The sequence below is a fragment of the Nipponia nippon genome, unplaced genomic scaffold (genome assembly GCF_047370975.1).
Source record: "Nipponia nippon isolate SJK-2023a ecotype South Korea unplaced genomic scaffold, ASM4737097v1 scaffold_6, whole genome shotgun sequence".
NCBI lineage: Eukaryota > Metazoa > Chordata > Aves > Pelecaniformes > Threskiornithidae > Nipponia > Nipponia nippon.
The window spans coordinates 21,056,418-21,071,258 of record NW_028262380.1 but is presented as its reverse complement, the minus strand read 5'-3'; the positions used below and the strand labels follow the sequence as shown (position 1 = coordinate 21,071,258).

Sequence of the window (14,841 nt, the reverse complement as noted above, 5' to 3'; positions counted from 1 at the left end):
TTTTACAGGTACATTCATTCTGGATGACAGCTTGCATTTTAACAGACTCATAGTTTCTATCTCTACATTCACCTTCCTTTCCAGGTTTAGTTACACAAAGATAGGGATATGGATACATTGGTCTGCATACATATGTATACATATGCACATAGATATATGTACATTTTTTTATACACACATATATATATATATATGGGCGTATGCACATGCAAATCCATTTTCATATATATATATATATAACAGAGAAGGTGGCTTAATAGAAAATACTGGTGTATGTGTATGAGAGGTGGGGTGCGAAGGTAGGGTGAGATCTTCACAGAAATGTATTTACGTAGGAGTAAGAAAAGCAGAGGGTGTTACTAGTGTGTGTGTTTTTAAAGATTGAAGATGGAGGTGGAAGAGTTGGCAGTGTGCATATGTACATAAAGCCCAGGAGGGTAACAGAACAGTGCCTGACAGTTGGCACTCTATGAGTGTACGCATGCGAACATGCAAAAGCATATAGGGTTTACATAAGGACCCAGATACTTCCTCCAAGAGCAGCACAGCATGGAATACACAGGATGCTCTGCTTGGTCCCAGCTACCTTACCCACAGCCTGGAGTTACACTAGTGTTTCTGCTGCCTTGCTTTTCAGCCTCCCTCCTTCTCACAACCAGCATATTCTGAGCCCTTGCAAAGAGAGAGGACAGGAGGGAGGGAAGAAGCTCACACCCAATTTGAGAGACGCTGTTCTCAAGGGCAGAGTCAAATACAAACATTTTGAAAAGTGGTTTCACACAGAAAAAGTGAAAGCCTCCTAGTGAGTACCTAAGGAAGAGTTTGTAACTAAGCTGTTCATTATTTCAAAGACTTAGATTCCCTACTCAGGTTCAAATTTGCATTTCATATTTACATTGCCTGATTTCAATGATCGTGTGATCATTAAACTTTCTTATTAGCAAAACATAGCATTTTAAGTATAATCTTAAAATCCGTTTGCCCTGTGATGCCACAAACACCTTTGATAAATCAAAGGAAAAAACTAGAAAGCTGTAACAAATAGCCTGACATTGTTGGAGTCTCTCTGCACCAGCTGCCTTGTTACGTCTGCGACCTGAGGAGATTTTTCTGTTCTCTTCCTAGAAATCTTGTTGATATTTGAGCTTTCCTCTGTGCAGTAAAGTAGCAACCATCCTTTCATTTAATGCTCCCTTAGCACCTGTTCTAGGCAAATGGATACAGCAACAGGCCTTTCACATAATTCATGGTTTTAAGAACTCTTTTCACAGGTAACTTGGTTTACCCAGAAGTGAAACACAAGAAAAGAGCACTCTGTCAACAAACTTTATCCCTCTATTCGTATATATTAAAATGTATAGCTCAGCTATTAGCTCTCAAAGAAGGAACTCCCACATGGTAGTGAGCTGTAATATAAGTAAATAGAAACAGACTGGAATTTTTAAAATTATATACAACAGTCTTCATACACAAAGAAACAGAATACACACGTTTAAAAGTTGCAGAAGTACATACAGCTTTAAACTGCAATATGATAAAAAGCAGTCCTGAGGTTTTAGGAGTTTATGGGTCACACTTACCATACATAGAAAAGCCGTGAAAAGGAATTACACCTACAAAACAAAAATATTTCTTTTTTTTTCTTTTATATTTCTTTTTATCCATGTAAAAAAAAAAAATGTATTTTTCCCTCAAGTTTCTAAATTGTATTCTGCCTACCACAGGAATAAAATATTTCCTTATTATGGCACCTGCAGTCTTAGATCTCAATTTTGTAAATATTTAAGTACAGGAATTGTATCACTTACTTCAGTACAATGAACTACATGCTTAAACACATGCTATAGTTCCTAGAAAGCCAAGTAAAGCTCTGTTTCCATGAAGTTATTACGTATAAGCTTTGCTGAAATCAGAACCTAATTTCAGATAAATGACAACCCGTAAATGTCATGCACTGACAAGGAGAGAGCAGGAAAAAAGGAGGCCAAGACCTTTAGTAATTCATGTAGTACTCAGAAAAAACATGTAGAGGAGTTGGCAGTTGTATCATGACAGTTCTCTCCTCCTTTCCAGCTGATCTTCGCTCCCATTCATTAATTTTCATATAGGACTGGTAAGAGGGAGCTGCTTTGGCACAAGGTCATAAGGACAATGCTTCATGGCTACAAAGCTGCAAAGAATTGCGGAGGCAAAAACGGAAGAAGGGGGAACAAAAGTATGTGCTACAACTGACACCACTGGAACACAGAAGACATAAAAGACAAGGCCAGAAACAGATTTAAGACTGGTGACGTAAGGCCTTGAAAGCAAGAGCAAAGAGCTTGAACTTAAAATACAAACGCAGTGCAAAAACAGCAAAAGGATTCAATAGACAGGGATTGATATGGCCAAAATAAGAGCTGAAAAAAAGAATTTTAATAACTGAAGTATCAACAGCAGCAATGACATTAACTTAAAATTACATAGATTAGTCATGTCTGCATTTTTAAAATGAGCACAAATTTTGAAAGGAAAAGACTTTAAGGTGTGGTTTGTTGAGTACTGAAAAGCTAGGGGTCAGACAGTTTCAGCATGTATCATTCAGATCCTCTAAGTGGTGATACAAGACTGGAATACAAGCTGCTGCACCAGAAGTTGTTTTCCTTCTGCTTCCCACACACATAGACAAACTCCGTATGTGACTACTAACACCAGGCTGAATGTGGTTTTGGAGTAGCTTCAGTCCAGCTTACTCCTTTAAATTAACAAATTTTGCAGAATAACAGCAAAACGTAATTTGTAACAGAAAAAGAAGTGATCATGTATTTGAGAAAAAAATCCTGTATCTTTCCAATCTACCACTAGAGGAGGCAATAGTATAATTCTTACCATTTGGAGGATAGAAAACAGCATACTCTTCCATTCCAAGTTTTCCTGTGAATCATTAAACCACAATTAAAATATGATTAAACTGTTAAAAGATGTGAAGAGTTAAATTAAAAAGATAGATTCTAAGTTACAATTATAAAACTCATAACTAATTACGTTAATTGACCATTTTATATTGTCTAAAACAAGCAAGCAATGCAACAGGACAGGTATGGTGTCAGATATAAAACTAAAATGCAGCACCAATAAGGGAGGATGACAAAGAAAAAAAAGAGAAGGAAGATTTCAGCAATGCCATCCCATAGAGATTTTATTTGGGTGTGTCTTAGGAGCGCTAAAGGTGTTTGCTGCAGACCTTGAAGACGGTGAGGCCCATGAGGGAATAAGGTTAAGGGGATAAGTCTGCCATGCTGTGGCAAACTGACCTAGGGACAGGAGAGGCATTTAAAAAGATATAAGAACAGATAAAAAATATTCAAGGCTTCATTAAGCCTGCAACAGAGAGGAAGATGGATGGTACAGTTTTGATATAACAAAAAAATATTTAAGTAATCTGTTGGATACAAAAGATCAATTAATTCAAGACAATCATTGGTAATATGACTGACCATGACTTTTTCTCTTCCCTGCAAAATGAACATGTTATATTAGTTAACTATATTTTAACTATAGAACCTAATAACTTAAAATCCACTATTAAAAAAACTAACAATTTATTTAGAAATATAAGTGTTTGAAAGCATAATTACAACTAATTAAAAGCTGTAATTATTTTAGTTTTAAAATGAGAAAATTCAACTAGAAAATGTAATTACTTATATGAAAATTTATAGAATATTCAGAGATCTTTTAGATCTCTGTATATTTTGTTCAGTCTACACAGAAGAGTTTAGCACAGGGAACTTTTGTCAGGTTCAATGGAGTCTGGACTTAGATACTTTCCTGTAGCATGAATTGACCAAATTAAATTAAAAATTAACCTGCAAAGCTCTTGCCTACTACCCCATGAAAATAAAATCCAGTATTTTCCGATTACAGAAACCAGTTATTTCATTAAACTAAAAAATACCTTTTACTTTTCCTTTCAATAGTTTGATTGCTGTGCAGCAGGGAGTTGTAATCTGGAAGGGGAGTATTTTTAGCATAAAGCACATCTCTTGGAAAATTAGCCAAAAATAGGACCTACAAGCCTTTCAGATTTACACTGCACAGGTTCAGCAGAGATTTAGATTTCAGCAACTTCATTCCCCAGATTTGGCTAGGAATAAGTAGGATGTTCCCCATAGCTGTGTTTGTGGGCTGCCATGACTCTGTGCCTGAAGTGAGACCTGGGATCCCACTGCTGTCTGCTCTCAGGTGAGCCCTTTGCTTGTTTCAAGAAGCAGGTAAAGAAAACTCCCTAATTCAGTTAAAGAGAGAGAAAAGACCTACAAAGCAATAAAGGAGGAAGAAAAAAATTAGAAAACAAACGTTGCCTCTAGTGACAAAAGAAGCAGCAAGAAGAAAACTCTCAGCACAGGTCCCGTTCAAAAAAAGAACTTGGTACGGGGATCACACTTGGCTAAATACACTGGCACGAGGGATCAAGGAAGAAAACGGGAATGCAGAAAGTAAAGGTACATGGAAAAAAAAGTGATTGGGTGGCTGAATGATTCAAGAAGGAAGACAAAATTAGGAACCTCTGGGTAAAGCCAAGGCAGGTGAGGATCTAAGAAGCAAGGAAACAGAGCCCAGAGGTATGGCATTAGAAGCTGGCAGAGAAGGCAAGTGGACTGAACCAATAAATTTAAGATTGTTAAGAAAAATAAGACTCACATGACAACTTAGCCAAAGAACATCCAGAAGTAAGCTAACACTCTGGAAGATGCCATGCTTTGAATAAAAATCAGTATAAGTCTGCTTGGTAGAGCTCTGCTCTCCCAGACCTTCAAACAGAGCCCACAGTTCTTCAGCAACATGGTCTGCTTCTGTCTACAAATATCTGCAAAACTCACTGCTCTGGGAAGATAACATCCTACCACCACTTCCAGTTGCTAAAGTGATTGAAGTTGCAGAGGACAACGTTGTGTATTTAAATTTCTAGCTCTGATGAAGATAGATGTTGTCACGATTTTATCATATTGTCATAATTGTGTGTTTAATTTATTTTGGTAAAAAACTGGAGAATTATACACAGAAAACTACAGTAAAAGAACAACATTGCAATCTGGCCTTCATATGATCAGCTTCTAAACTGTCAGAATCTGCAGATGTCAACTGGACACATGAAGTTTTTATTAACGTTCTTGTAAATGTAGTCTGCTAGGTGTAATGAACATAAAGGAAATTCACATACTGTATTACTGCAGCAGTCAACAAAAATCTATACAATCTTTTATAAAACAATTCCTCTTACCTCGTATATATGATTTCGGTGGGGTGGCACTACTGTAAGTGAAGTGCTCCAATACAGATGTATCTCGGGAAAAACAGAGTAATACCTGTAGAAAAGACAGCACATAAAAACCAGCTGACTTACTGGATCAACAAGGCAATGTCAAACGGATTTAAGGACCTGCCTTAATTAGCACCTGTTAGATGCTATTGAACAGAGCTAATATGGTTGAAAGCTCTTGACCAACTTAATTTACTTTCCCGTCCAAATTTCCAGGCTCACTTTGAACTTGCTATGATTTTACCTTCACATTCATTTGTAGTCTGTAAAATATCCCCATTCTCCAACCCTCCTCTTTGCCTCAGCATGGGTGTATCCCCTTCTGTCACATCATTAGTGACTATGCATGCAACTGGCTGCTTTGATGTCTATTAGGTTATTTTTCTATTCAGTTACTATGACCTGGGGAAGTCCTAGTAAGTGAATAAGCAAATGAGACATTTAAATTTTCCCATGTGTGCAGTTCGAGAAGACGGATCCTAACATTCGCTTTCATTCTCAGCTTTACAGAATGCTTGCATGATATTCAGTTCTTTCAAAAAGCAGATTATAATGTTCACCTCGTATCCATAAGTTCTGAAATGCACATTGTATTTTGTAAAATATATTTGTGGTTTTTATTGTTTACATAAATAGCTAGTATTCACAGCAATTGAGTATAAAATTAAATACTAAAAGCATTCCTAGAAAAAAATTAACAATTAAGAACCTCATCCTATATGCAGTTGTAAAAAATGTAAATTAGTATTGTACTCGAAAATTTTCATGTTTTCATGCAATGAAGTTTCAAGTTTTCATGCACTATCAAGAATGTACACAAGAGGGCAGACGTAAGACAGACTTCAACTTGCTGCTGACTTTTTTGCATGCATTAAACCCTCTCTGCTCCTGTAGGTTTTAAGAGTTTGTTTGTTTGTTTGTTTGTTTGTTTGTTTTAACTGTAGCCAAGATGTAAAAGGTGGAAATGTTCTAGATGTGTTTCACTACATAATTTATTGTGAATAAAAATGAATGGATTTTTCCTTCAACAAATTATTGCAAATATTTTCCAGATATCAACATTTGCCAAAAGGAAACATGCAAAACCGAAACACTATGACATCTGAACATCATTGTTTTTTTTATTTTTTATGGAAAGCGGGTCATATTTTGAGATTTTTTCCTCTTTTGAACCTCAAAACTATTTCTCAGATATGAACACCTTTTAAAAAATAAATAGTGTCTTTATCTCAAACAGTTTAAGCTAAATATTATTTCTGCACAATACACAATCATTTTCATAGCTGCCAAAATACAGCTGACAATAACAATACACAGGCAAATGTAGTTTTCTGTATATGTTAATTGAGGTGAAAGAAAAGAAACTAATCTAAAAAGGACATAAATTATGTTCTCTCATAGGGGAAAGAATGTAACCTTAATTTGAGGCCCCCTTTTTTAGGAATACAGTGTCCAGTAGCAGTATCTGGAAGTCTTTAAATTAGGACTATGCATCTTCATAGGAGATAGACTCTGGCTCAAACATAAGTTATGACTATACCTAAAAACTGCTGGTGACATTCTTTGCATATATTCATTATGCAGGATGTAAGACTAAAGTATTCGCATTGACCTCTGGCCTGAAATAATGAATTTACAAATTTAGTACTTTATATATTATTTTTCTCATTCACAAAAATGATAATGCTAAAGAAAACAATGGCACAAACCACTTTTTAAGTACAGAAACGTTTGGCACACTATTGGATACTTATAATCAAAACTTAAAACCACTGAATTCAAAGGACTGAGAAAAAGAAAAAAAAACAAAGCCAAAGCTGTTATTAAAAAGAAATTACTATCTTAAAACTGTATTCTATTTCAATAGTTATAAAGAAGTAATAAACACATGTAAACTTTGGGATGAAGAGAGCAAGGATATTAAAGGAAATAAATTACATCATTTCACAGTGTTCTCAAAAAGGATTGCACGCTACTAAAGAGGTACCAATAATCCAATCAAATACCCTCACTGTTATTTTAGGCCCAAATTTGCTGGTTTTGATGGATGCTTTATCTGTTAACTAATACACAGACAAACGCCACACTGATCAATGACTTGGAAAACTCAGAGGCAGTAACTAGTCATGAAAAAAACCACAAACCCAGTGCAAACAGAAATAATTTATCCAGTTTAAACTAACATTTTCATTACCTATTTTATTTAGCCAATATTAAATTCCAGTTAACATATGAAATCAATAAAGTATATTCCATATCAGAGTGACTCATAGTGCAAAATTTTTCCAGGGGCCACAGAACAAAATCTTTTGGCAGCAATGCATTTGCAAATTAGGCTGGAAGAGAAAATTATCAAGGAAAATGGATAACTTTCTTCTAGAAAAAGTGTCTGAAGAATACCACAAAGTACCAAACAAAACTAGAGCAACTAATTATTAGAAGTTTGAGATATTCTTTGCCTCAAAGCCTTGCAGTAAAACTAGGCATTTCATTTTTCAGAGATTTTTGGTGACTCTCCTTCAAATTCCTAAGGATAGTTTAGTCTTTTTTATGATTTTCATTCTGTGATCATTCTTTTAGTTAATAGAGATAGATAAAAAATTAAAATATTCAACTGTGCTATATATTGAGAATGATGAACAAAATCTATTTCTGATGGTCTTAAACCAGAAGATTATACTGTATACTAGCTCATATGCCTTCATAGATTATAATCCTGTGTCCGCTGGAACTGGCAGTTAATGACTAATTAATGCGCCTTAGTAGTCTATATAATGAATGAAGCAGAAGTAAGAATGAGATTTTCATATCCCATGATGAAGAGATAATGTTACAATAATGAAGATCATCTTTGACCCTTAAATCAAGAAAAACTTCTACATGTAAATATTTTACCGAATAAATATCAATGTTTCAGTTGTCATTATGTAGTCACTTTTCAAATTTTAATTCAGAAACAAATTCAGATACAGATCATAATATTGGAACTATTTTAAGTAAAAAAGGCTATAATTTCATGAGGTTATAACTTTAAGTATTAATGTTTAAATGTTTATTACGCTAAAATATTATATGTAGATATGATTGAATAGTATGCTTAAATAGTTATGCATGTTTTTATAGCTATATGGATTAAGCAGCATTAAGGACAGTTTCTTGCTTAGTTAAATTACTAGCAGTTTTACATATTACCATTAAAGAAGAAATCATTTAGTTTTACATAGCTCTGAAACAAAAAATTAAGCAAGTCTAACCTAACAGATGTGACTAATGAAATTGAAAGCACTGTGGAAATGGTAAGTTTGCTGCATGACATTTATGTTGACACTGCAATCAGCTACACATTAGGAAATTCATAAATGTAATGTCCTTCTATTTAAGGGCATTTGACAGGCAGCAACAAAGATAATTCTTTATAAATTAGCTGGGATCCCCATTGCCAGAAGCAGCTTTGGAATGGGAGCAATCCTAAAAGTACCCATACTTACCACTACCTTATTCAGAATCAATATCTTCAATTTAAAAATATGTCAATAAAATATCTTTTATGCTTATTGCAGTAGGTCACTGTAAAGCTTTTTTTTTTTTTTTTTTTTTAAACTGGAACCCTGAATATACTTTGCAAGTCTTAATTTCTCTGTATGCCACAGCTGTTAATCGTTTTATTATTGAAAAGCTGGAAAGGGGAAGAATATGGCTGACTGTGTATTTTCCGGCTTACTGCATTGGAAAGACATTGTGTAGAGTCCTTCAGAGTAGGAGTTTTAGAGGCCTGTCCTGCTTAATCTGTTTAAGTGTACAAGATTAATTTACAGTATTGTTATTCAGAAGGGAAAGTATATGTAATGTGGCAAACAGATGCTGTCTAGGGTTCCACTGTACCCTGCCTACACATGAAACACAAAGGCAGTCCTTACTCCGAAGATGATATAATCTCACAGGAGTATACTTTCTAGCTTCTCTGAGAAAAAATTAGTTACGTACCTGATATAAATAATCCTCAAATACAAAATAGTAGTCATCATTGCTTGCCGTCAGCTTTACATCCTGTAATCAAAAAATACAGCAGCTTGAAGCCAAAAGACATCTTTTCAGACTCCCATAGAAGCTAAACTTAACACAGTGGTAGAAGACACCGTTTCACCATTGAACCATGAAAGAGCTGTAGTTAAGCATATACTCCACATTTTAAAATTAAAAAATGCTATATTAAGTTCATGATTAAAATATTCAGAATTGAAACTTGAAATGGAAGCACTCAGACCCCAGTGCTTTCTTCCTCACAAAACCAGTTATTGCTTCAAATGAAGTTACCATTTCTTCACAACTTAACGGCTCAACTCAAACAAATGTCTTACACAAGAGCCAACACGGGCACAAGGAGAGAGTTTACAATAACAAATTCACACTAATTATTCGTACACTCCTTAAAACCAAACCATCTAACATTTTCTTTGTTAGAAAACCAAGATACTGGTGTGATGAGTATATAAATCACTTTATCACTGTTTAGTGAATCACTTACTTTGTAAATCAGGCTGTCCACTAAAAGGTCGTGCTGAATCACATTCGACTTAAGCTGTTCATAATACAAGATATCCTAAAATTAAAAATATTATCATCATCAGTCTGAGACACAACTTTAATTTATATTTAAACTAACAAAGCCCATTTTTAACAATTAAAAAAAAAAACAACACAAGAAAAATCATAAGCATGTATTCAGCTGAAAACCCCACTGCATAATTTATGAAGCATTCTATCACTGTTTATTCTAGCTTAAGCCCTAAGAAATGAGGCAGATATTTGAGACTTAAATGCCCTCCCCTTTAGATAATTAGTAAAAGGCAAATGAAGGAACTAATTCAAACCAAAGATCCATATCTTCCAACCTTTGGATCTCCACAGCTAAAACCTTTTCAATACTCAAAATCATAATGTTTCTTTTCTTTTTTACCCTCTATTTTCACGCACCTTCCCATTAATAGTTTCTGTCATATCTTCTAGCATTAGTGAGTTGCTGCAAATATGTGATATTAATCTAATATGAATCTCTAAATGGTATAAATTTGTGAAAAGATGAAACGATAAATACATAAAAAAATCTTGTGAAGGATACAAGGAATGCAGACCTTTTTTTAAACTCCCATTATTTCCTGAATGTCTACAGAACATACACAAGGGTGAAATGATGGGGAAGTATCAGAACAAACACTTCTCTGCTTTTGCTTATTCTATCCCTTTCTTCTTAGAAAGAGCTTGCAAAAGGAAATATCGCACTATCATGTAATTCCTAAATCCCTAAATACCTCCCTGTCACTATGCCTACAACTGAATAACACGGTTTCAGACTGAATACCACAGTTTCAAATGGATTTGGAATAAATTTATAAACTAAATCAGCAGTCCCAAAGCTCCTTCCCACTTCACAAAACTATTTTGATTTCAATGTGTCTCTACAGGCACCACACAAATGCTTGTATATTCCAAGTTTTACGTAATATTTACTGCCCATTTCTTTGCAAAAAAGGTAAGTCTGGAGTAAGGATTTAAAGAATAAATGGGAAGTAAGATGAAATTTTGAGAGGGAGAGAATAGGAAAAAAGTGAAGGGAAGTCTAAGGAACATTGTAACTGTTCTTTGTATTAATCCCAAACTGAGAAGTGGTGAATATTATACACTTAGAAATTATTAGAATTAATACGTTATTAGACTGTTAAGTTGAAATGAGGACAAAATCTGTATTTATTAAGTACTGATAACTACCACAGAGAAAATATTTACATTTTTCTTTCTGAGAAATAAAAAGGGGAGGTATAAATAGTACACTATTTCTTTACGAAGGATGAGCCACAAATATTTACTAAATGTAAATTAATTGCAGTATGAATGTATGACTGCTCTTAAGAGCTACAGAGAACTACTCTAATATTCAAGTCACAATTTTAAAGCATCAATACTGTAGTCAATTAAGTGTAACACTGCCAAATTAATAATGTCTAAAGTTTTATTTTTTCCATCTCAAATGACTTTATATATTAGAACAGAAGGAGCTAACAAGAATCCCTTCTTCTTCATGCTAAGCAGATTGCATGATTAACTGTTTCTGTTGTACATGGAAGTACTCCTGCAGAAGAAATGGTACAATGAAACTCACAGCTATGAGGGTACTAGATAATGCAACTACTAATTTATTGTAACTTGGGAAAGAGATTCTAATAACCTCATGGTTTCCTGTTATCACTTCCTAGTTTTTAGTTCTCTAGAACTGCCTTGAAGAATTGCTAAAGGCTGTTTGAAAGCGGGAGAAAAAAGTGCTATGAAGGAAGAGAGTAACCTTTTGCTACACACATACAGAGCACACTTTAAATTTATATGCAGAAACAAGTTTTCTTCCTAAAATACTTTCACCTGAGGTCACATGGTGGCTACAAGCCCCAAGTTGACATTATCACTAGTCCAATATTTTGTACTAACCTTTTCCTTCCTGAATTAGGAAACCATTCAATTATGTTTTACATTTGCTTACACGAGTCCTGTTATTATTAAGATTATTTTAAAACCACAACTAAAAAGTAATCACTTAAGTACATGGTCCATTCATCTTAACAGTCAGAATAACTTGGTACTAAGTTGAATTGCTGCTGTTTTATTCGCACTTAGAATAAACTTAGTGATTTGGCATGCAAGGAATGACTTCACTGAATGTATGATGAACAGATTTCTGTACATGAAAAAAAATTCATAAACAATGCTCTACTGTACCGACATCATGAGTTTAGTTTCAGTGCAGTTTTGTTTATGGCATCATACTGAACTATGATTGCTACGTTATTAATCTCTGAAATATTTACTAGCTTCCTATGCCTTAATTCAACTGCATTATTAATTGAAGTGTAAAGAATCATGTCAAGTGCAATTATGTATAAATTACAGTTTAGTATAGCCAGTGAACAGTATCTTCCACAGAAGAAAAACAGAAAAACGCTGAAAGACATATAAATGAAATAGGTTTAATCAGAACAGAGTATTTACTATTTGTTAATCCAGAATGACACATGTATTTAAAACATTCTGTAAAATTTCTTTTTGTTTTAGCAAAGGAATCAATAAAGCTGAAGTGTAGAAAATTCCCATTTCTCACCCTTCAGACTTGTGTACTGACTTTAAAAAACAATCGGCTTAATTAGAATATAGGGCAAATATTGCCTGAGTTAGAACAGAGATTTGAATCTCTTAGCCTTAGCCAACAAGATGTACAATTTCTGAAAAATACATCCTTCCCAATTTTCCTCCTTAATTTGTTTTAATTGGTGTAAATATTTCAAGCAGTTAAAACAGTGGTAAGAATAAGCAAGCTGACGTTTAGGGTACTGTCTCAAAAGAGAGAACAACTGCACTCAGATTCTTCAGCAGCTCGCAGAAACTGAATGGAAGTTCTTTATAATTCAGCTGAATACTTTCTTCAGTATGATTTTAAATAAAAAGGGCAAACAGTTTATCACTTTTTCTTTTTTCATAAATAATAGTTTCTCCTATGCTCTTACAAAAACCCACTAGGCCAATTTGGTCATTCCTCAGAAAATAAAACACCGTTTGCTGTTGCTGTTATAATTTCAGCATGAACTAAAATTTCAAACACAATTCAAAACTCTACTCTGAAAAAATGAATAGCAAATTTACATTGCAATCATTAGCAGAATAAAACAGTACTTAAATATTTTAACAGTTCAATAATTTAGTAAAAAGACCAGAAGGCCAAGCTGTCCACCTGAACTAGAACTCATGAGAAGAAGTTTGGGAAACAAATCAGAACTTATTAAAAAGGGACTTGCAATGCAAAAACAATCATAACCATTCTAGGAATAATGTTTTTAATTGATTACTTGTCATTCATTTTCTCTTCAATTGTGATTGTTGTAAAATGCAAAATGAAAACAGGGCTTGGGAATCACACTGGTTTTTTACACACAACTTGGCCACAAGTAGATCTTGCCCATGCCTCTTAGTAAGACAAGAGACTTGTGATTCATGCTGTATTAATAAATTTATTCCTTATATCTGAATCATAAACAAGATTGGTCACAGATTTGCTTTCAAGCCACATGACCCTTTTGCTCAGTGATCAGTTTTTCTCACTTACACAGTGACAAATGTTTTTAAGAGCCTCTCTCAGGTTTCAAAAAAGATTCAAGTCTTGGTTTTTTTATTGGTTCTATTTCTTCCTCCTAATGAGACAACTGACTCCTACCAAGTTTCAGGAGTGTCCAAAAATGTGGTAGGTTTCTTAGCCTAAAATGTTTTCATTTATAAAGCTAAAATCTTATCATTTTCATCTGATTCAACCTTTCTTCTCTGTCTGCCAAATCTTAACGTAACCTTGATATGTAAACTGTTTACTTTTTAAAAATGTGTTGCATTTTTATATAGACCACAGCTTTTATCAAAATAATATTATTTTGATATTGATTACTATTTATTTTATACTGCACCTCCAAACACACTCATCTTTCCAAGTTGAAACAAAGTACACTTCGGGATTGCAATGCCCAGCCCTCTCGATCTTACAAAGCCACATACCGAAATTTCCACCCAAAAAACTCATACTGTATCCACCTGAGAGCATAAGGAAAAGGGAGCTCTGAAAGTAGCTCGCAGGCAAGAGAGAACAGTATCTTTCAGCAGTACCCAGCAAAGCTAGTTTAAGCAAAATCTGGTGACTCACCTTTTTTGAAATTAAGGTTTGGATTACTCAGCAGCCTCTGTGCAGGCACAGTCCACCTGTGGCCTGTCATGAAATCCCTGGCACAGGAGCTGCACTGTCACTGCTGAACTGTAGGCAGCTCATGATTCATTTTTATGTTACCCTCGCCATTTGATTGCACTGTCTATACTTGCCTCTCAAATCTAATACAAGAAATGGATGGGTGAAGCATAGAACTAGGAATACGAAGAAAGATTGACATTGGGGAGTCTAGAAAGGAGACACTAAGATTTGTGGGAATTGGATGAAGCCTAAAGAATGGCAATCAGCATTAATTAGGTGAGCTGTAGATTTTGGAACAGAAGTACCAGAAACAAGTACAAAACAAAAAACTAAACAGATTACATAAAGAGATAATGGACAAGAGAGCTAAAGAAAGTCCCTCCTGGCAAATCCTGGAAGAGGATCCAAAACTTATTCTCCTTTTACCAGACACCTGTGAAATCTACTTGTAAAGTACATCCTTCTCCAAAGATGATGACAGTTCATTACTGCTACTGGCTTCTCAGCTGTTTGAATGGTGCAGCAGGTACCTTCAGCTACTGATCCTAATCTAAATAACCCTATTGATAAGGCATAGAGTTACATCATGCTCCATTATGAACTTACCACCTCACCTATTTATTACGTTTTTAAACCTTGGAAATTACATTCAGTAAAAGCTGTAGTAAAGCAAGGCCTTACTAATTTCTGCATGCTGGAATTTTCAGAATTAAGACTGATTCTCAACCCATTAACTTACAAAAATTAGAGGAAAAAAGCCTATAAGATAATG

General features: G+C 34.5%; 1 protein-coding gene across 3 annotated transcripts in view; it reads right to left on the bottom strand.

Moving 5' to 3' along the window:
* TBC1D19 (TBC1 domain family member 19) overlaps positions 1-14,841 on the bottom strand; it is a 52,169-nt gene that overhangs the window by 5,606 nt on the left and 31,722 nt on the right. For 2 of the 3 annotated variants that reach the window (XR_015699676.1, XM_087736493.1), the window contains exons 12-16: positions 9,828-9,902; positions 9,287-9,349; positions 5,264-5,348; positions 2,869-2,913; positions 1,581-1,613 (exon numbers count right to left, since the gene is read on the bottom strand). Coding sequence is in view for 2 of the 3 variants with exons in the window: in XM_087736493.1 (XP_087592619.1) it covers positions 1,581-1,613; positions 2,869-2,913; positions 5,264-5,348; positions 9,287-9,349; positions 9,828-9,902 (301 nt within the window). In the remaining variant the exon portion in view is untranslated. The remainder of the gene's footprint in view (positions 1-1,580; positions 1,614-2,868; positions 2,914-5,263; positions 5,349-9,286; positions 9,350-9,827; positions 9,903-14,841) is intronic. The other variant, XM_087736494.1, reaches the window with a different exon arrangement.